Genomic DNA, 24,119 nt, shown 5'->3' on the forward strand with positions numbered 1-24,119 from the left:
ATTCGCCATTCCTGCCGTTTAATATTCAATATTTAATTGATCCCTATCAGGGTCAACCGACGTTCATCAAAAAATTGCACACCATGAACCGGTCGGTAGTAAAGTGGTTTCACTATTTTCCTTGTACCTACTCTTATTGATATATTTCTGTGATAACGTTATTCGTGTTGCATGGCCATCAGCCATATTACGTGGATATGACGAAAGGGTAATCCAACTTAATTAACGATGTGGTGGTATTTTCACGTAAGCTGGAATTTCACATCGTTAACGTTACACTCGAGTAAGCCTTCAACCATTGACACAGAAAACCTACGTTGGTAATGTCCACTCTCTGTAGTCAGCTTTTCTTCTAATAGTGGTAAAATTGGAAACCACTAGTTAGTGTTAAAATTAGGAAAAACTATATTTGCAATAAGTTGAGACTGGAATTGGAGTACTCTCAATGCCCCCGGTCCATGCATATTCAACAAAACATCAGGATTATCAAATGTGAAATAAGTGTGCTAAAATAACTGTGTAGATATGAGTACGTAAATCTGATGAAAGGTAAGTTCATCCATTACATAGCGTTTGATTGGGAAGTTATTACACTAGTCTAATGTTAGATCAGATTTCCTCGGAAAGTTCGCACCAGACTGCCAACTGAAGCGTTGAGTTTAATGAAAGTTCCTTCACTGAGATTTTGCAAAAAAATTTCCTTCCTAATGAATCAAATATAATCGTCGTAGAACTACTGTTAAACTGTTTTTCAATAAGCATCTCGTCAGGCTAAAAAAATCATCTTGGCTTTTGTTTCAGTCATGTCGTATCTGATATAGTGTTACCATTAGTACAACATTATAGGGATTATCTATTGTTGTGTTTGAGTGTACCAAAATGTGACCTTGAGCTCAAGTGATGTTATAACTCTATTTTAAGTATCCGAGAGTAACGTGTGGTAACTCAGTATGCCACGCTGTCGTAAAGAAAAAAAGATTCCTTACAGGACTGATGATATGGTACAAAACGTTAGAAGTTCTTTTATTAGAGAAGGAGAAAATAACTTGCGCAATTACTCGGAACCTGTTGACGATCGCATGAAAGTAAGCTTATACTTATGACTGCACTTCATTTTTTATCTCAGATTTAGAGATGTATTTGGATAAGCTTCAGTTTATTGTGTGCTCACTAGCATTTTAAATCTGGGAACAACCGTTTATCTAGTCAGACAAAACGTTTTAGTCATGATTATTTTATAGGAAAAGCATTTTACATATTACATTGCATACTACATTTTTTACACTTTTGTCGTCCAACGAACATGTAAATCATAAAATGCAAAGTCCCTTTACTTTGCTCAGAAAGATTTGAGTACCAAGATTCCGAAATTTTATTCAAATTCATCATGGTATTTATTCAACACTTAGTGCTCTTCTCTGGGAAAGCCATCATAAGGGAATTAAGCATCACATGATTTAGAAATGAATAGTTTGAATTTTGCTCATAATATGAATCTTGATTCATGCGTCAGGTTTATAGTCACGTCTATCTGTGTCAGAACATGGTTGACTAAATTAAATTGAGAGGAGCGAGTTATTAGTATACGATATGACTGAAAGTCAAGAACTTTAGCTCTTTATCTTCCATTGTATATGACAGTAAATTTTGGCTTCTGGGATTTAAGATGGCTTCATTCTTAAAAATACATACTGCTAATTGTAACTCGTCCATACGAAAACATTATCTGCATTGCATTGGTTTTTAGGGTTTATCAAAGTAATCGATGCTTTTATCTGATATTCATGAAATAAAACTTTTAACTTGTAATAACGGTATAATGTAAACTCAACTCACTCCTCATTTTTGTCAGTTTGAATGAGTTTCTAAACACGAAGGATTCTAAAGCAGTTTGCAGTGATTTAAGACAACTTAATTTCAGAGTTTTGCAATCCTTATAAACGAATAATTCCGTTTTTTAACATAAGTGTTGCTACCTAGAAAGGTGACTGCTCTCAGTTTTAGCTCACTCGTCAGATAATTGAGTGTTTATTTAGTGTGTCTTATGAAAACCCTTGGTATTTAAATCAGTTCTCTTTTTTGTTTATAAAAACATGAAACTGCAATATAGTAAGGTGTCACAGTTTGTGTACCTGTTAAAGAATTAACATTGACAATTGCACAACATTCTCAGAAGCTTTAATTGGGGCTTATATTGAGCTGATGAACTGGGAGTTTATGTACTTTGTTTCCATTTATCGTATTTTCGGTTACGGCGCAGAGTTTGTTAAAAACGTAATTCAGAAACAGAATTCGCTTTGAGTTTACAGAATGTTTTTGAGATTTGGTTAACCTTCACGTAGATGCTTTAAGCACTTAACTCATTTATTCGTCTAGTTATCACCTTAATTTTTAAATCCACTTTGTCTGTTCTTGTATGATACCAAAATGACAATCTATAGAATCTGTGACCTGTCTTAAACATAGACCTGTGTTTGAAAATCCATAGATTAGTTTCAGTTAGTCATATGTAACTTAAAACCTGATAGACATATATCTATATATTGGTTCAAGTTCTAATACTGCACTAACGCTGCTAATTAAAATTATTTCTAAACAAATACCGGAGTAGTAGAGGTAAGAAAGATGCTAGGATTATAAGAAGAACTTGGGTGACAAAAAATCGGTTCAAAGGTATCATGATATTTTAGAACACAAACTTCACGGAAAGAGAAATAACAAACCTACCTGCTCTACTGAAGGCGATTCTAAGCCATGTCACCCAAAGCTTTTAACTACGAGTTGTGATAGTCACTTGAAATTCATTCTGTTAGTCTACACCTATCCATGTATCTCAGACCAGTTTTTAGCTACTCCAAGAACTAGTGCCACGTCATGGTTCGGTCGCTCTTGGTATTCTTCTAGCCTACTCCAACAGCAAGCAGCATAGTCCATCATTTGACCCCACCTAGTCAGTATAAAGAACCCGCACGACTTATCCTTCGTGTCTTCGAGGTCTTCATTGTTACTTTCCGTGTTCTCTTTGAAGTAATTATAGTATGAAGTGAAAGTGCCGAACAAATTATTTCTGGATGGATTCTGATAGGCCGTCGCTTGTGCTTTGTTCGACCAAACAGGACAGTGAGAATTCAGAAAGATATTGACACACGACGTTGGTTGTTCGCTATCTTCGTTTAGTCGCTCACTGATTACATTCGGATTAGGTAAAAGACGAATTTTACGGAAGGCTTTTTATCCTACTTCGATAAGCTAAATAATCAGATGTAATAATCGTGCTGGTGGTTTCGATGTCCAAGTAGGCAGTATAAACAGAACTAAAAGGCACTCAGACTAGTTGAAGACAATAGTCTTTTGTATTATGTAGTTGAAGAAAACAGAGCACACAAACGATACATTAGAAATCTTTATATTGGATAAAATGACGAATATTTGTACGTTATTATGTATTTGGACATGATTTTTGAAGTAAAAAAGTTTAATTACACCGTTTTTGAACTGTTTTTCCGAAAACATCTGTTGGTGGTGATTGCATTTAATCGTGTTCTTGACTAACGTAGAAATAAAGGAGTGAATGGTATCTTGTTCGATCTTGTATACTGACTTAGTGGTTAGTGCTTAAAAGTTTTGTGAGATTTTTGCCCCCTCTAACAAAGCGAATAAAACTTACAGATAATAATTTTATTTTAAACCAAAACATCTCGAAATGTCCAGAGTCTGGATTCTATTGCTTATTCAATATGAATTATGATCTAAGCTACCTTATTTGATGCTAAATTATTTGTTTACATACAACTCATTGTTACATCAGCCTATAGGTTTAAAATCAGTACCCATAAATTTAAGAAAATGATTTGCTTTACTCAATAACTTTATCGAACGTGCAGTAAAAAGAAAATCAGTCTTGCAAGCGTTTTAGAGGGTATGTGAATAATGACCTTTTTCTAAATTCAAACACGGTAGACTTTATTGCTTGGCCGATTGGACGTCTGATCCTATAAACCTTGCTTATAACTTGTACAATGAATTAAAATCGACGGACTGCATTGTTTGCATGTAGTCTCTTACAGTACTTAAGTCAATATATATTGCTCGAATCGTCATCTTAATTATTTGAACACGCACTTCAGATGTATACATTGTAAGTTACGCCTAAACATTTAGAAGTATGTTCTAAGTAGCTATACAGGTAGGCCACTTAAGAGGATTGAATATTAGTTCCTGAGAGTACTTTGTTCCTGGTTAGATCATATGATTAGCTAAGTAATTGGCTAATTGATCACGATAAAACTTTGATATTGATACTGATTCGTTAAAATTTGAATGAAATTTATCCAGCAGGTGTTTTACAGAGGTGTGCCAGAAAATGTTATGAAAGAACAAATACATGGACAACGTTTCTATAGAGGACAGCCAACTGAGGGTCAAAACATGAATAATTATATGGTAAATTCATTTTAACGAGATACATTCCGATTGCACTCGCTAGTTTTCTATGCACTACAGTTTTGCTTGCTTTTTTCTGTTAACATTTTACCTTCTTTTCTGCCCTGAGACTATTAAACATTACGTTGTCATCATAACTTTGAAGCAGGCCGTGTTTTTTAAATTGAGGTAGATTTGGACTTTGACTAGTATTATGACACGAAAAGAGCGGTAGGATAGAGACTATCATTTTACATTTGTGAGGTCAAAATGGTATTAAAATTTCGTGTAATTATCAAAATCCATAACAGTTTGGATGATTTATAGAGTGTTTGTGTATAGTAGGCATCATAAATCACAACAATATTGGTGATATACCTTTTGAAGACAAACTTTTGTGAGTACCCGTTATTATTCAAAACTGCAACATAACTTTTGTAAGCTATTATTTGTGCTGTAAAAATAAATTTTTTGGAGGCAAAGGTATTTTGTACTCTGATTAATGTTTCTATAAATTCATTTAATATCCATACTATACAACTTATGAAGCAAGACTATAAAATATATTTATTTTATTTACGACTCTCTAATCAGTAAAAAACGTTTTTGTCAAACACTACCACTGAACACAATATATGCTATAAAATAAATTGACTAGGAAATCAAGGTTTCACCATTTTAATTTAAACCTATGTTCACTTGTTTACAGCTTTATGTTGATTCATGCCACTTTTGCAAAATAAAGCCTACATATTTCAGGCATCATGTTGAATTATTTTCATATAAGTATTTAAAATGCTTCTGCACACCCGTTTAAAATTGGATGAAAACGGGATTCTTTTTCATGGTCATTAAAATAACAATTCTTATCATAATAATAGTGATATGTATACTTTTAATATGATAAAGTCCCCAAAATTACTGGTTTGATACTAACAAACTAAGGTATTGTGTTATTTTATTTATAAGGATCCTGAATTGCATTTGATAGAAATACAGATTATTACTATAAGATAATGTCCTAGGTCGAATCCAAACCAAATTTAATACATGTAGGCAAACAATTTCTTACAACACAAGAGTCAGTAATATTGAAATATCCAATACTTAATTTTCTTATTCATAGATTTAATTCACCAGTTTATACAGAATCTGTAGTTATTAAACAATGTGAAGTAATCGGTTTGGGAGACGACAGAACAAGGCTCATGAAATAAAAGAAAAAATGAATCGTAATCGTAATTAAAAATTCAACAACTTGGACTATTGAGAAAATAGACGACATTCATTTTAGAACAGTAAATATTCTTATGAATGGTTTTGTTTGGGTTACCTTAGGAAACTGGTATTTTAAATAAATAAATAAATACTCTCACTAAGTGCTCTTGAATATCTCTTTGAGCTGTTCAGTTTCAGAGTCAATATTATCTTTGTTGTTTGCATAGAAATCTTATATTTATTTGAGATAAATAGTGACCGAATAAGTGCGTTTCATTAGTGATCAGGATATATTCGTACAATGCCGGTGAATTGAGTAAATCAACATATTATGCAACTCATTATAATCTGTAGTCATTTATACCTTTTATACTACTTCTGTATATATCCGATTATCTGTACTTTGGGACAGCTATATTTAAAATGTATCCTGAAATATGAATTCAATGAACAAGTGAAAAAGTACACACTATCATACATTGATATTGAATTTCTATCATTATCTAATGTTGTAGGATGCGTATGATCGTATGAAACCGTCAAATATGTACAACGACATGTCAAATAAAGCAAGGTAATAAATTATCTTCACTAACAGCATCCTAACAATTATTCCTTCTGTACGTTATCAACGTGGTGAAATTAGTGATCTATTCAGTTATTTTTGCAATTATTTTGGCAATATAAACATTATTAACACAGAGCAACATAAAATACTTTTTTATTTTCACTAAATATAATATGTACGCTTTGAAAGTTATTTTAATTATAAAAACTGCTTTTATTAACTTAGTCACTGTTTTTCCCAACCTGTTATTTTCCACAAATAAAGATCAATGGTAAATTCATTTCAGATGAAATACTGTTTCTTTATATCCCTTACCATTATAGTTATTGTAAGAAAAGCCTAGAGATAAATCGTGATTGGCGATTAATCTGTGTTTCTTTAATCTTACCGACAGGTTTGTGGTAACGTTTTCCAAATTACAAATAGCATCCATAGGTACTAAAGAAATGAATTTCGGATTCACTTTAACGGGTAGTTTTTGTCAAACATTTTGTTTACTTATACAACACATTTGATCGTTCTTTCATTTTCGTGCAAGTAGACCTATGAGATTGGCATAAATTATAGTATCAATCAAGATTGAAGACCTCAACGTTTTAGTCATTCAGTAATATATACTGCTTATAATCATTTTTTACATTTATGATAAAGAAAGTGATTATTCCCTAATACAACGAGTTGAACAACCAGCTATTTTTTTATTCTTATCATTCCACTGTAGGTCGTATTCAAAATGGAATGATTATGATCGCTCGCGTCCAATCGATTCGTACAGGTAAAAGCACTCCATCAGTTCTTGTTTCGATAATTATCAAACAGAATTGAATTTTTAGAAACAGATTAGCAAAAAGCTGTCTGTTCGTTCATTGTTTCCCTACAATATTTATTTATTTCTCATTTTTTAATTCTTGAAATCAGCTCAGTTAGGCCTATGGTAATTCAGGTTAAGAGTGATATAGATTCCCTAACATGCAACGTTATTACGAACAGGACAATACTGCTACTGACACACAACGGTTAGACAACGACCCTGAAACAGTAAAACTCACGAATAAGGCAAGATATTAATCTAAGAGGAAACAGCAACAGAACAACCCTAAATGCATAGTAATGAAGCCTGACTTCCATCAGAGAGAGGTTATCAAATTAAAAGTAAAGATAACAAATCAGGATAAAACATCAAGTGTCTTGTTGAAATACGAATTATGGGAAATGTTATTGTGGAGGGGGGGCTGCTGCCGATCCCAAGCCCGGATAAAGGAGGGTTGGGCATGGGGTTAGCAACCCCAACCCGTAGAAAACTAACTAACTCTCTAAAAAACGCTAACCAGTAAGTAAGTTATTGTGATTGTACTGACTGAAAAAGATTAAAATTTAACAAATATTGGTTTACCTGAGGTATTCGTAGTAGTTTTCATTACAATCAGTAACACATTCTACATATGAAAATGAAAAGAACTCGACTAAAATAAAATGGGTAAAAACATAAATAGGCAGATACAAGGCCAAACAGAATTGGTATCTCAACTAGCTGACATGTCAAAGGCTTTGTCCTATCAAATAATATGTAGTTTATTCTCTTAGTGAACAAAAGAGAGAAAGAAAATACATGATATAAGAATACGTTTTCCTAAAATATAGGTATTGCATCACACACTAAATTTGGGCATAACTTCAACATCATATAGATCTCCAGTAAAATAATAATTAGTAATTGGAACGACAATATTGATTCACGTTGTTAGGAAAATGACGGTAATTGAGGATAAAAAGGTGCATGATATTTGATTGCATAAGAACATTAAACCAGTTAACTCATAATTACTTGAGATATAATAAATTCACCATGTGATTAATTTTGAAAACATTTTTTAATTACTTATAAAAGTAGAAATATTCGAGACGGATTTGAGCCACGAAACGCCTCTCCATACGCAAAGAATTTAATGGGTGATTTACCAACAACAAGGTGAGTGCTATAATGTCTCTCCAACATCATACTTTTCAATATGTCAGTAATTTTCAATCAAACAATCAGTACTACATAAAAACATAGCACATTATAAAAGTGACTATGCTGAAGTGTTAAGTAAAGTATGATAGTTTCGATTAATTGAATATTTCAACAAACTCCTACAACCTCTATGGGTTCACGAAAACACACAAAATATTATCGACGGGTTAGCCGAATATAAACACATACTTAAACCAGTTATTCGTTTTTAATGAATTTAGACACAATGATTTCATCAAATGATTTATATTGTTGTGTTTTTAAATATTTCTCAATACAGAAATATTCGAGACGGATTTGAACCACGAAACACTTCTCCATACTCAAGGAATTTAATGGGTGATTTACCAACAACAAGGTGAGTGCTATAATGTCTCTCCAACATCATACTTTTCAATATGTCAGTAATTTTCAATCAAACAATCAGTACTACATAAAAACATAGCACATTATAAAAGTGACTATGCTGAAGTGTTAAGTAAAGTATGATAGTTTCGATTAATTGAATATTTCAACAAACTCCTACAACCTCTATGGGTTCACGAAAACACACAAAATATTATCGACGTGTTAGCCGAATATAAACACATACTTAAACCAGTTATTCGTTTTTAATGAATTTAGACACAATGATTTCATCAAATGATTTATATTGTTGTGTTTCTAAATATTTCTCAATACAGAAATATTCGAGATGGATTCGAACCACGAAATGCCTCTTCATACTCAAGGAATTTAATGGGTGATTTACCAGTACCTAGGTGAGTGGTATCATGCGCATATAAACACGGAAGATTTGTAGTACTAAATTTCGACCTATATATTATTTGTGTGCAATGTGTTTGCATTCTGTTCTCTTTATATGGTTTGGATTTTATTGTTTCCTTTTGAACAAGAAATGATGTAGTTTGTGGGATCTGTTGTGGATGTTAGTTTTGTGATTGTATGACTTGAAATTCACGGTTTTGTGAACTGATTTCTCCTGTATCCTATTGAGAATCGTTAATTGTTGCTCATGACCTTATTAATTTGTTTGATGAACATGTCAGTGATACCTTTGTCATTTATTGTGGTAGATCTGTTAGTTTTACTTCAATTGGTGTTATTTAAGAATATTAGAAAATAGAATTTCTCGATTGTTTTGGATATCAGATTATGTTTTGGAATGCATGTCTCTGTGTCTCAGATTGACAGTAGTGAATTAGTTTCAATGATGCAATGCATTTATTGGTATGTATTAAATTATGATAATTATCGTAGTGTTTTTAGTTAAGTCTTAATGTTACTGTGTCTGATTGTTTGATTGATATGTTTCTGTCTTTTGTCAGATTGTGTTGAAAGGTTTCTCGATACCCCTTGTTCTTTGTGTCGACTACATGTCTTCATTCGTACTATTTTTAGTCCTATACTTCAGTCAGTCAGTCAGTCAGCTACAACGTAGGACCAGGCACATATGTGCATCGGTCCAGGTCGCCATACCGCATCAGCACAACGAGATGAACACCGGATTCATAGGAGTGGTTAGGTCAAAGGTGGTAATATATAAGAGAAAGATTGCATATAGAGATATAGTACAAGAAGAAAGAATTGGTTCGTAGAAGGAAAGATATGAAGTGATTTTAATCTCTTAGTTTAAGGGAAGACAGGGAGTGTATACACCGACGCCATTGTGATCGATTCTGAGCCATGTCACCAAGAGTCTCCAACCATTGGTTACGATAGCTACGCGGACCCCAACCAAGTAGTCTGTATCTACCAACATGGCTCAGACTAGAAGTTAGTGACTTCAAGCACTGATGCCACGTTTTGGTTTGGCCGCCCCTAACTTTCTTCCAACCATCTCCAATACCGGATAGCATTGCACGTCGTGGTAGTCGGTGTTCAGGCATACGTAACACGTGGCCCAACCATCTCAGTCGATGAAGATTCATAACCTCACCAACTGATTTACCACCATTCCCTAATACCCTGTGTCTAACCTCACTATTACTTACCCGGTGATCCCAGCAGATGCCAGCAATATTTCTAAGGCATCTGTGGTCAAATACTAATAGCTTACGAGTGTCTTCTACTCTTAGTGGCCATGTTTCGCTGCCGTAAAGTAAAACAGAACGAACTGCCGCTCAGTATACTCGTCCTTTTATTGATAGACGGATATCTCGCCTTCGCCATAGGTGACGCAAGTTGGCAAAAGCCAAGCGAGCTTTTCGAATCCGTGCTGAGATTTCGTCAGATACCAACCCATTAGGGCTGATCAGACTTCCAAGATAAGTGAAGTTGCCAACGCGTTCGACTACTTCACTCCCTATCCTTAGTTCAGGTGTTGACGCAGACCAGTCCTGAAGCAACAACTTGCATTTAGAGGGAGAGAAGCGCATTCCAAACATTCTGGCATTGATGCTCAGTGCTACCAGAAGACTCTGCATTTTATCAGCGTCTTCACCAAACAGGACTATGTCATCTGCGTATTCTAAGTCGATAAGTGGACCTCCTGGATGGAGATCAACACCCGAGAACTCAGTCGACGAGAAAGTTATTTCCATCAGTAGATCTATGATGAAGTTATACAAACATGGGGAAAGCGGACAGCCTTGTTGAACACCACTTGAGGTTGCAAAAGTAGATGACAGTTCGCCATAAGCTCTGACTCGACTAGTAGTGTTCGAGTAAAGAGCTTTTACAAGGTTTATGTACTTCTGTGGTACGCCTTTCAATGACAGACACTGCCACAGAATCTCGCGATCTACAAAGTCAAGTGCTGCTTTTAAGTCAAGAAAGACCACCATTGTCGAACGCCGATAAGTATGCCTGTGTTCTAGAACCTGACGAATGGTGAATATGTGGTCGATGCAGCCACGACCAGGTCTGAAGCCATCTTGAGTCTCTCGTGTTTGCAGTTCACGAGTCTTAGTTAGGCGTCTGATAATTATCGAAGCTAGTATTTTAGATATTATATTAGTTAAACTAATCCCTCTGTGGTTGTCACAGGATGATTTTGACCCTCTCTTATATATTGGGACGATAAGTGATTGTGACCAGTTAGATGGGATAACGTCTAACACCCAGATCTTAGCTAAAATATTAGTCAACCTAGTCGCTAAAATTGGACCACCATCCTTAAAGACCTCTGGAGCCAATCCATCTGGACCAGCTGCCCTTCCTCGCTTCAGATTAACTATAGCCTTTTGAACTTCAGCAAGAGTTGGGGGACCTACTTCAATGTTCCATTCACACTGTCTGGGAATGGAAGGTAGTTGTAGAGTAGCTGAAGGCCAGTTGAACTGTTCTCTGAAATGTTCCGCCCATCGTTCTAAACGTCTGGACTGGGAGCAGATGAGAGTATCGTCTTTTTCCGATATAATCTCACTTACACTTGACTTATTAATTCCAGTTTCTTTTATTAGTCTGTAAAGCTGTCTTGTGTTCCCTATAGTCGCCGCCTTTTCCATCTCTTTTGCTTTCATTGCCCACCACTGCTCGCGGTCGTTTCTTAGACTTTTTCTTAACCTAGATCTGATTTGTTGTCGCTCTTTATCATGTTCGGAACCTGATGGGACGAGTTTGTGAGAATCCATCAGTGTGATAGACTTTGAAGAAATCCATTGGTTCTTTGTAACCCTGTGGTTTAAATCACTAATAGGTGTCACTGCTGTCTCCACAGCTGTTTGTCTGGCTTTCCAAGCAACAACTGGGTCAACCTCGTTTTCAGAACTACCTAATCGTGACCTCAGTTGTTCCTGGAACCTACTTTTGGTTTCCTCGCTACTGAGTTCGGTTCGAATGGGTCTTTTTACTGTGGCTTTTTGCGTCCAGTGAGGCGCAAGCAGATGCGTGCCCGTATTAGAGCGTGGTCGGAGTCCAAGCAGGTACTCCAGAATGAGCGACAATCTCCTACCGACCCTCTCCAACGATGACTGATGGTCTCCATGTCGCCATGTTAGAAGATGTCTCTCCTTATGCTTAAAATTTGTGTTTGCTAAAAATAAACGATTGTCTGAGCACAGTTGCAGCAGACGGTCACCATTATCTGTTCGCTGTGCCGGAATGCTAAAATATCCACCTAAATGCCTTTCTGTTTGGTTTAAGCTACCTATCTGAGCATCAAAGTCACCCCCTATGAGTACTATGTATGAGCGTTTAGCTTTCTGAAGAAGTTCAGAAAGCTTTCTGTAAAATTCATCTTTCATTTCATCTGAGCTGCAGTCAGTGGGAGCGTAGGCAGAAACGACGAAAAGGCAACGACGTGTGTCCCTATCCTTCTGAGTTTTTACGGAGCCGTTTAGCCGAACAGCACATAGACGACTGTCGACGGGGATCCACTCTAGCAGTGCTTGTTCCGCCCTCATACTTAGTGCTATGCCTACACCTGCCAGTCCACGAGAACTGGCCATCGGGTCACCAGATACACGGAGGGTGTATCTCGTTGGCTCTCCGTGTTGCCGAGGTGAGGTCAAGTGAATGACCACATTGGAATCCTGTATGCGTGTTTCGGAGACACAGCATACATCAATGGAAAGAGACTCTAGGGTTTTAGCCAAGGAAGCCTGCTGACCGATTTGACATAGGGTGCGTACGTTGAAGGCTCCAATGTGTAGTTTGGAGCGAGGTTTCAGTAGACCGGGGACAGAGTTTTGAGCACTAGAATCGTTGGCTATGGTGACACTTGAGGAGGAAGCCGAAAGAGGAAGTTTAGAGTTGGAAGTCGATGTAGGAGGAATAATAGGAATTGAAGAGGAAGGTTGATTATGAATACAGTGGTCTCGAGTGCTGTTAGAGGTATGAGGGCGGTTATCGCTTCCCGGTTGCCCACACCGAAGAATGGTTCTTCTGGAGGTACCTGAAAAGGAAATTGGATTAGAGGTGGTCTCAGTGACCTGAGAGCGTGACCGCAGTGCCCAAGGGACAACTGCTTGAGGCCGGTCGCGCACGGCCTTTTCGTGGGATGTATTTGACGTGTTAGCTCCGTTCTTCAAAGGGCCTTACCGCCGGAGACGGAAATCCGTGAGGTAAGGTGAGGTGTGCATTTTTAGGGTCGACCTTTTCTAACCCCACCCCTGCTTGTGGGAAGGCAGCATCGCTGTCATGCTGGTTGTCTGAAGGAAACACCTTACTGCTGTCACACCTCTGTACAGTCAGCAGTGCGACTTCGCCTTCGGACCTTGGGTTTGTTGCTTTTAGTCTTACCGCTCTTCAACCGACCTGTCTGACATGGTAGGACCTTGAGGAACGGTTGTTCCAGCCAGTATAGCTCGGTTGCTTCATCACGATAGGCAAGCCCGACCACCACGTCAAGGTAGCAACAACGGTCGGGACCTATACTTCAGGTCGAGTAACTTGCAACAACTTTCTCGAATAATTCATTTTAAATTTGCATCTTTTAAATAACTTTTAATTTAGAAGCACTCATACTGCACATGAACCGCGCCGCTTATCGCCATATGCCAGTCGTCCAAATAATTTAATGGGAGATTTGCCGGACGTTCAGTGAGTGGTATAATGTTTGCATAGATAAGGAAATATTGTAATATTAATTTTCTGATTGTGTCATTTATGTGAAATCTGTTTTTAAATAGATGAAATAGTCTTAAATTCACAGAGAATCGGAACGGGAAGACTGTTGTTCTAAAGTTGATAGTACAACACTGTCGAGTGTTTTATTTCATCTTCCGTAGCGCATTAACAATTTTATCAATACTCTCATTTATGCATTGATTCCACTCCTATTTGATTACTTATTTACAAGTGATACATATTGAGGTAATTATTTCTAAACTGTCAAAGGTCTCTGAAGTACCATGGATACACTATATTCTTCTTTCAGACATAATGTCTAATGAGTTAATTTGACAACAGAATCTTTTTCAATATTCGTGTTTTTCATCGTTTCACCAGTTCAACATCATGCTTTAGCTTAATAATCTATTTGAGTTTTCCTCTCACATAGTAATGAAATAATGATTATTCTTGTTATGCATTTGATAAACCTTGTTTGCATTAGATATAAATATATTACAGTTGAAGTGAACTTTATATATTGAAACAATATGTAACCTCCTGGATTCGCCATTCATCTTATACAAATGAGCAACATAGTTACTATCAGATTTATTAGATAACCTTGGACAGCTAAAACAAATGCTAAAACTGGAAAAAACTCCCAGATTACTTTTAAAAGTGATTGTCTTAGGAAAACGAAGTTTGCTTGAACTCCATTCGTTGAGATGAACATCAGCCTTTGAACTCATATTCGGTTTAGCCAAAGTAATCATAAACAGCTCTTTATTTCTTCCATAATAAACATTGGGAACTGTATTGAATTTTAAGCTGAGATAAAGCTTGAATACAAACTTCAAAGCTGCATTTACTTCATCTGATAAATTACCAGTTTAAGAGTAATAATAGTTTACAGACGATATTTCCGTTAATTATTGTTCCTAGTCTTCTAATCGCTTTTGCTGTTGATGAGTTAGAGAAGTGGTTTGACCGTATTACTTGTGAAAAGTATATTAAAATTATTTTCTTATCACCACTGTTAAAACCATGGATTTACTGAGTTTTGAAAATCTAATCCGCTTCGAAAGAATAAGAAGTTGTTAGAAAACGATGAACGGATGGGGTCACATTTTTCACTCTGTAAGTTCTGTCCAGTATTAGTTTCATTTTCAATGTAACCGGACAATTGTTTAGTCTAATGTTTGATTCATAGTCAGTATGGTGTCTTATTAAGTATAGCAATAGTTTTACTTTGATCCGAAATTTATTCAAAATAATAATATATTTTGTATTGATTTAGTGTGATTTTCTTTTTCATAAGATAGGGCATGATTGATTACGTAATAATCACTGTATTTCGTTAATACCATGAACCAATCAATGTTAGACCATCATTGGAAACTTCAAAGAACCGAAGTGCCGTTTTGTCTTAGTATGAGAAGCCTCAACATACACGAACCTGTATGCGAAAACTGAACACAGGACCCTTAGGCTCGCGCTCGAACGTCTAACATCTGGACCATTGAAACGGCATCCAACGGTTTTTATGTCTAGCTTCAATGGATATGCGATAGTACGCGGCCATTTTCCACCGTCTTCAGTGGGAGACTGTCTTTGTGGTTCGTATAGCGGACTTCGTTTAATCGTTTGATGATCCTACCAAAATCTACATGCAGTCAACCCTCGTATCTTACTATCGACTTACTTTGCGTTAGTGAATGACGGGCTAAAATAAGTTAAATACGAGAATGAATTTCGAATACAAATATTTGTCATACACTCGTTGATTCAAGCAAACAAGCGGCGAAACGAAGCGTAGAAGCAGATCATAGAACGCAAGTGTGCAAACTCGGTTTCATTAAACCTGACTCAGTATTTATAACCAGATAAAGAAACGCCAAATACTTGTGATGAATAGCGTGAGGGATACACACATACGCTCATATAAAAGTAGTTATGGTTTGTAAGCGAATAATTTACAAGGTTAAAATGAAACTCAAGAAGAATAAATAAATTGGTCTGTTGGCAGTTAGGACAACCCAATATGGACTTGAGATAGTACTAGACACCTCACCGTTTCACAACCGACGCATCAACTCCATGGATCACCACTCTCCACTAGAACTCCGGAAATTTCACGTCGAAGCTAGCCACTAATGGGGATGTGATGGATGTCAACTAATTGGCCCAGAGGTTAAACGGTTGTGTGTGAGTCTAGAGATCCTGTAATCGATTTCCCCACCCAGGCTCGTGGGTGTGTATCCATGAAGCGTCTCCTGTTTGGATGAAACGGCCTTTAGGTTCTTTAAAGTTTTCAATGATGGTCTATCATTGATAGGTTAATGATTTCAATGCAACTCAACGATCTCCACAACTTCTTGCTAACAATTTAATATGTTTTTACCATTTTTAATATTTGTTGATTCATAAAAAATGGGAGTAAAATCAACACGTAACTGAGAATGTCGGTTTAAGTTGTTGATGTGCTATAAAAGATGGAATAACTCATCATCTACATCAATAACTATTTTCTCACTTGAATGGTACAAACCACAGTTTTTACTTATTTTAAGAAATCGTTTGTCTAGTAATTACAGCAATTGCAAAGTATGTTTATTATTATATTCTCTTACTATGTTGATATCATTTCATTTTCAGGAATTACGCCACCAAAGCTTACTCATTTGACTTGTAGTGAATGTCTTATATGTGGTTTATCGATTTAAGTTCTTTTTTTATTGTTTAATAACATGTTATTTGTAGCTACCTTTCTAGTTATTTTTTTTTAAAATTTGGTTTATATAAACTTTTCTTATAGAATGTGGTCATGATTAATCTAGTGCTCTTGTTCTCTTTTTTCGTTCCTCTTTTTGCTATCCAACTGTCTACATTATGTATGTGATTATAACAGTTAGTTATTTTGTGTCATTATATTTCGGTTTGTTCCTTTCTTTTCATTTCACTACAGACATAATCGGGAAACTTATGAACCTCACTATATTCCTGTGAAATTAAATCGTTCAAATAATTTAATGAATAATGTGTCAGAACCTAGGTCAGTAATATAATATCTTCACAAATAATAATGGTTTATAAAAATTGCTTTTCAATAAATATTCCATTTGATTGAAACAACTTTTTAAATTTACATTTTTTTCAGAGAATGTTCTATTCGTTATTGAGATTCACATAGTATTTTGCGATTAAATTTAAATATGATTGTTGTAAATTATTTACCCAACTTATTTTCCTAGTATAATCAAAAGAAAGTGACTAGAGTAGACTACAGGCGAGCTTCTAGTGTCTAAACATAGGTCACAATGAATATTTACGTATGCCAAGTCTATCAATAACTACATGATGCACTTGTTTATATTCGTTTAAAATCACATTTCCTTTCAAGTCAATAAACTTAGACAGTATAAACAAAATCTGAATGAGAATAACTTGAATAATTTTACTACTGACCTGGAGACGTTCACGTTTCATCAGATGGTTGAATAATGTCAAAAGTTTGAGTCTATCATTTCAATAGTTGAAATCATGAGTCAATTGAAGCTAGATCACCATAGAAAGCCTGGAAGTACTGGACGGCCGTTTCGTCCCAGTACGGCACTCCTCAGCAGTGCGTATCCACGATCCCACCCCCTGCGAGATTCGAACCTGGAACCTATCAGTCCGGCGCACGAGAGCTTAACCGTTAGACCACTGAGCTGGTATTCAATGGTGTTAATGTCTAACTTCAACTAATCCATGAAATTGTGCCACCGTACACCATTGTCTTCAGTGAGCTGATATCTCACAACAGACCTGGTTGAACTCCACTGGTTACGGCTTCTCACTAGAACTTCAGGATATGCCTCTTGAAGTCAGTTACTAGTGAGCAGATGATTATTATTCGTCATACTCATATATAGGTTGTTGTCATACTGTTATCCAAAGCTGTTGTGTAAAATCATGGTATTGCAAGACAAACTACAGAATCAAGAGGTCAAAGAAACGTTTTCTCTGGCCGTTTAATAACGAATCATATGTCGGTGATACAGGTTGTGCTGGTATAAAATACAAATTATGCTTAAATAGTTTTATCATAATAAAACTAGTCATTTTCAAGATACATAAATGCATATTCATTCACTTGTCAATAAGTTAGTTGGAAAATCTGTATTCTTGCCAGGCGGTCACAGTTTAGTTGGTTTCATCAAATAATAACTGTTTTAATGGAGAAGTTTGTAAACAAAATGATTGAAAAATTTCAGAGTAAATTTAAGGTGAAACTCTCAATTCCTATCGTTTAAATTACAAAATATAGACTAATATATTTGTCTGAGAATATTTGACCACTTCTGCTTATTTTCTTTAATAATACATGATTTATACGATCGGACTCTATCAGTATGTGGTTTTGCTTTTCAGTTTGTGATTTAACCATTATCATTTATTTCAAGTTTATTATTTGCAGTTGTTTTATTTTAGTCAGCTAATTGCCATTGAGTGTAACATTTCAGTTAATGAATAAAGTGCTAAACACAATAAAGAATGACTAATGATTAAATATTATGCATTAAAAACACTTAAAAAATTAAGAGATTAGAGCACTGATGATTTACTGGAAAATTATACATCTAACTGATGAATAATGTCACATCAGAAATCTTTTATGGTGTAGGGGCTGGTATTATGTCAAGATCACAATGGTTATTCTAGCCTCTTGACAAATCAATCTACTCATTCTTCTCTAACCACATTTCTACCATGTCGCTTATTATCAATATCAACCTCACTGTTTTTATATACGCGTATGTATGTGCATTTGTGGTCTTGCTCATCACATGTCTGTAACTTGTTTTCGCTGACTATAAATATTGATTAACGCTTGGTTAAATGGAGTTAGGTCACACAGATCCTCTTAATGTTTGTTAGAAGCCATTCTCATATCCGTTATTCTTTGCCGCCTTTGACCTACTTTTCTGTCACGTCCGTGTATTAGATAGCCATTAACGATATTTGTCTGCGTCACTCATACTGAGACCACAACATCTGAAATTGCCAGTTAATAAACTCTTAAGATTTATAGAATGTTGTTTGGTACGATAATGATATACTTTGAGGACAAGGATTGACTTTGTGCTCTTGGGATAGTGGAAATCAAATATTAGTTGTTTTTTTATTCTGTCCATAGAATCACTTTCTAAGTGGTCATGTGATTTGATCAGAATGCTTAAATACATCCTTTTACAGTGAAAGTTGTTACGGTATCTTTAAAAATATGTAAAAAATATTATTTCTCAGCTTTTCCTAGTTATGAAGACATACCTTACACTTCAAGTGTTTAAAGACAGTGATTTGTATACTATAGCTAAGAATATGATCCTACTTCAATTCCACGTAACTTTTCCATCCGAAAAACATGCATACACTAGTGAGCATATACACGCAAACCATTTCAAGAGTGCTTTACCAGCAAGTAGGTGAGTGTTATAATATCTATATAATACATGACGTTTGGAATTGAGATAATGCGATTTAAAATTCCGAGTAAATTTTAAAAAGTTTCTGCGAAATCAAAATTTTCAATATGTCAGTAATTTTCCATCGAACAATCAGTACTACATACAAATACAGGACATTATAAAAGTGACTTTATGCTGAATTCTAAAATAAACTGTGATGGTTTCGATTAATTGAATATTTCAAAAAACTCCTACAACCACTAAGGGTTCACGAAAACACACAAAATATTATCGACGTGTTAGCCGAATATAAACACATACTTAAACCAGTTATTCGTTTTTAATGAATTTAGATACAATGATTTCCTCAAATGATTTATATCGTTGTGTTTCTAAATATTTCTCAATACAGAACTATTCGAGACGGATTCGAACCACGAAACGCCTCTTCATACTCAGGGAATTTAATGGGTGATTTACCAGTACCTAGGTGAGTGGTATCATGCGCATATAAACACGGAAGATTTGTAGTACTAAATTTCGACCTATATATTATTTGTGTGCAATGTGTTTGCATTCTGTTCTCTTTATATGGTTTGGATTTTATTGTTTCCTTTTGAACAAGAAATGATGTAGTTTGTGGGATCTGTTGTGGATGTTAGTTTTGTGATTGTATGACTTGAAATTCACGGTTTTGTGAACTGATTTCTCCTGTATCCTATTGAGAATCGTTAATTGTTGCTCATGACCTTATTAATTTGTTTGATGAACATGTCAGTGATACCTTTGTCATTTATTGTGGTAGATCTGTTAGTTTTACTTCAATTGGTGTTATTTAAGAATATTAGAAAATAGAATTTCTCGATTGTTTTGGATATCAGATTATGTTTTGGAATGCATGTCTCTGTGTCTCAGATTGACAGTAGTGAATTAGTTTCAATGATGCAATGCATTTATTGGTATGTATTAAATTATGATAATTATCGTAGTGTTTTTAGTTAAGTCTTAATGTTACTGTGTCTGATTGTTTGATTGATATGTTTTCTGCTTTCGTTTAATTGTATTGAAATAGAATTTGTTGAAACGTTTATTGGTACATTGTTGTTAGTTTATATTGTGTTTTTATTTGCGGTTATATTTTGGTATCATGTTTCAGTATTTATAATTCCTTTAAACGTCTTTTTCGGAGTATCTTTTACTATACAACTATGTACGGTACCGGCTGTTTTACTTATTTGATATTTCTGTTTATCAAGCAATAATTCATTGGTTATTTTTTATTTTCTTCTTCTGTTTTTACGAGTTTTTTAGTTCTGTTTCTAGTAATGGGAACACATATTCGTACTCTATTCCACAACGTCCTAATTTGAAAATAGTTCGCGAGTAAGTTGAATTGATGGTATAATTTTTTTTCTTGGTACTCTTTATTATGCAGTAAAATGCTTATTGTGAAAAACAAAACAAACAAACAAAGTATATTAGTATCATAGATAAAATTATTGTAACTAATACCATAGAAATTCTGTAATGAGTTCTGTAATTTAGTAACTTTTAAGCATATGATTGAAATTGTTCCTTGTTTTTTATTTTATTTATTTATTCCGTCTTTAGTATTTACCATGTCAACTAGCTTGTTCCAAATTGATAAAGATTAGTTAATAATAGATGATTTATTATATGTTACACTAATAAATTTATGATTTATTGAATAGTGTCATTAATAAATCGGCGAGATGATTATTTATGGACGAACCAATCAGGTTTACGTCAACAAGTCTTAGATTTTGGCGCGAAATTCATTCACCCATTTGGCTAAATAGAATTATGACATTATAACTGATGTCAGTTCGTGATGAAAACCCTAAATCTAATTCCTAACCTAAACCATCAACTGTAAATTATAATCCTTATTCTTCAAACTGCTTTATAACCCTCAGTTAGCCCTAGTATTTAGGTGGACACTCTCAAGGTTAGCCTAGCGTTGCTCAAAGGTCGTCCATAAATTATAGTCTCACCAATAAATCTTATTTAGTTTGAATTAAAAAGTTACAAATTTCCAATGGTTAAATAATCTAATTTCAATTTATTGTTTTCTTCTAGAGAGGATACATTTAACAGATATATGGATTAGAATAAAACATGACATTCATTTCATCACTTTGACAAATACACTGGAAATAATAGTGGTAAGTAATATATATTTAATAATATTAATAATAATAATAATACTTATTAACTGATACAAAATATAACTGTAAATTGAGAAACACTTTCATTTTACACTGAAAATACACTGAAATTGTGAGATTATACTCTATCAAAATTTTAGTTAATGATAACAGAAATACTAGGATGAAACGGCCGTCCAGTGCTTCCAGGTTTTCCGTGGTGGTCTAGCTTCAATTGACTCATGATTTCAACGAGAGAAATAAATTTCATTGAAGTTGATTTACTTGTAACGCCTAGATAAATTTTTTTAATATCAGAATAGGGCGTTTGTGGAGATTTTAGTAATTTAATGGTTGAATGTTTATGAATCAATTTAAACGGGATCTTAAATGTTCACTAATGAAGAGTCTCATACTAGGATGAAATGATCGTCTAGTGCATACAGGTTTTCTATGAAGGTTTAGCTTAAATTGATTCATGAATTCAATCATTTAAGTTATTCAAGATCATGTTTTGTGGAATAGTATGATTGGTTATTAAAATCATGTTAAACCATTAAAAAAAACAACGAATTTTTAAATAGTATTTAAGAAATTACTCATAAAATTCTCGACAAATAATGTTCATTAAATAAATAAAAAAAACTAACATTTACATAGTGACAATCAGTTTTTAATTCCAATGTAGGAAGCAATTTCCTACAGGTGTAACTCTAAGCTATTCTCTAGACTGTCGAACACAGAGTCTTGGTTTAGCCAAAGTCAGAACAAGTAAACTATTTGGCTTGATAAACTTTATCTGTTTCTTAAAAATATAAATTAACACCATTAGTGTACAAAACAAACAGTACAGTCTATTAACACAGAGAAAAACAGAGACATAAATAACATACTGAACAGTAACTAGAGGATAGGGAAAATGAGTCAACATAGCAAATATTATTTTATCATGAACATAAAATTGTGATTGATAAATAAACAAGACATAGTCATACAAGGTCAAAGAAAGTTGGTTGGCGTTTCACTTTATCATTGACGAGTTCGTTCATCGATCACACTTTACAATCAAATTTCCCGTAAAAAGTTTTTTTTAATTTCTTGTTTAATGATTGATCATTCTTTTTTTGTTTTTTTTTCATTTAGAAACTCTGTTTTGTAATTTTTAAGTTTGTTGTTTATTTGAATCTTCATTTTGTTTTTGTTATTTTTTTAATTTCAGATTTGAAACAAATAACACAGTAGTATCATAAAATTATGGATAAACTATATATGAGTGTAGACAAATTATTTTTTAAGAATATTTAATATTTTTTAGTTATATGTAAAATAAGATTTTAATTTAATCATTTATTTGTATTTTGTTTTAAATATAGAAAAATATTTAATATCAATTTGTTTTAATTTGTGGCCTGTATGCTCTGTTAATGTATAAAGTAATGATACCGCCAATGAGAGAGCAATGATCAATGACGCGTAAAACCCGTACAAACAGTCTAGAATACTTATCGATCCTGATTCCTGACTAACCCAGTCAGTTGATTCCAGAACACCAATCTGAGCCTCTGTGATATGAATCATTATATTTCAAACACACTAAGTTTATATATCAATCAAACAGACCACAATGTACCATATATAGAAAACAACATTTGAACAAGATTTGGCCAAAAGTGGCTCTGAATGTGGAAGGTAGTGATTAATAGACAGGGCATAATTCAAGAATGGTAAATTGTATAATAGTAGTTCATAGATCAAAATAAGCTTATTATAAGAGGGACACCAATATGAACAGTTTAGTTATTTAACAATATACGCATAGTATTGGTCCATAATTGATCTCAAAAGTTACCATTCATTATGCTTATCGAGGCATAACACAATTTAAAACAATTAGTCCCTTTGATAAATTTCGATAATGATATTAGAAGACGAAGATACATACATAAGGAGGAGTAATCGTGATCTAAACATTAGGGTGAGTGAACATGTACCTAAATGGCTTCAGAAACAAATACAATCAAGTGACCCAATAAGAGCAGAGGATAAACATCCATCATCCTCTATTGTTAAACATATAGTTGAAACAGGTCACAAGATTGATCTAAATTCAGCTTTTGTAGTGCTGTATAAAAGTGTAAAAGGGCGTATACTAAGGTTTATTGAAGCCTTAGCCATACGAAAATTCAAACCCCCTTTATGTGTTCAAAAACAGTTTGTTCTTACCTTAAACCTACCCTGGTAATATTGACTTATTATCCAGAGTGATTAGTTTCGCTTTGTGTTCACATTATTATTATTATTACTCTTATCATTATCCTTATCTCCTCTTACCCCGTTTCCTGTCTAGTTGACCTTTTATTTTTATATATAAATGCTCTTAACAAGTATATGTGTGACCAGATTGTTCGAAATGTATTGCGCTTATATATCGCATAATTCTGATGATCTTCGTTTTCTAATATCATTATCGAAACATAACACAATTGTTTTAAAATTTTATATCAATATCTAAACTTTACTGAGTTGAAAGGTAATATTTCAGAGAATTATTCAGTAGAATAGTGCAATTATTGTAATCATAAATTAAATTTTTTGTGAAAGTAATTTTTACAAAGAGTAGTTTTTCTAGTGCAAACAACTCTGGAAATATAATTTTAATAGTTCATGAAAGTAGTAACATAAAAGTTAAAAACCAAAAGTCAGTAAATTAATTTAATAGTAAATTATAACATAGTACTTACTTATGCACGTCACCCTCCTCGTAAAGGACCATAGACCGTTGA

General features: G+C 34.2%; 1 protein-coding gene across 3 annotated transcripts; it reads left to right on the plus strand.

The window, feature by feature from the left end:
• The first annotated feature begins 907 nt into the window (after window positions 1-907).
• Window positions 908-22,723, plus strand: MS3_00004182 (uncharacterized protein). 3 transcript variants are annotated; one of them, XM_051212080.1, is made up of 13 exons: window positions 924-1,085; window positions 4,336-4,443; window positions 6,156-6,214; window positions 6,930-6,983; window positions 8,097-8,177; window positions 8,503-8,580; window positions 8,906-8,983; window positions 13,620-13,706; window positions 16,684-16,770; window positions 19,581-19,658; window positions 20,480-20,551; window positions 21,269-21,354; window positions 22,556-22,723. In XM_051212080.1, exons 1-12 carry the CDS (start codon window positions 951-953, stop codon window positions 21,297-21,299), a joined length of 948 nt encoding a protein of 315 aa, XP_051072218.1. In that variant the 5' UTR covers window positions 924-950; the 3' UTR covers window positions 21,300-21,354; window positions 22,556-22,723. The 3 variants fall into 3 exon arrangements, with proteins under 3 accessions (XP_051072217.1, XP_051072218.1, XP_051072219.1); XM_051212081.1 differs by lacking the exon at window positions 4,336-4,443; XM_051212082.1 differs by lacking the exons at window positions 4,336-4,443; window positions 13,620-13,706 and having other exon boundaries at window positions 908-1,085.
• The last annotated feature ends 1,396 nt before the right edge of the window (window positions 22,724-24,119 follow it).

Source organism: Schistosoma haematobium, chromosome ZW (assembly GCF_000699445.3).
Source record: "Schistosoma haematobium chromosome ZW, whole genome shotgun sequence".
Taxonomy (NCBI): Eukaryota; Metazoa; Platyhelminthes; class Trematoda; order Strigeidida; family Schistosomatidae; genus Schistosoma; species Schistosoma haematobium.

Excerpts from the sequence above, each read along its gene's own strand:
- MS3_00004182 (XM_051212080.1), top strand. The coding sequence starts at position 951 with ATGCCACGCTGTCGTAAAGAAAAAAAGATTCCTTACAGGACTGATGAT. Across the intron at positions 4,444-6,155 it reads AAAACATGAATAATTATATG|GATGCGTATGATCGTATGAA; the intron begins GTAAATTCATTT and ends CTAATGTTGTAG. Across the intron at positions 16,771-19,580 it reads AATAATGTGTCAGAACCTAG|AACTATTCGAGACGGATTCG; the intron begins GTCAGTAATATA and ends TTCTCAATACAG.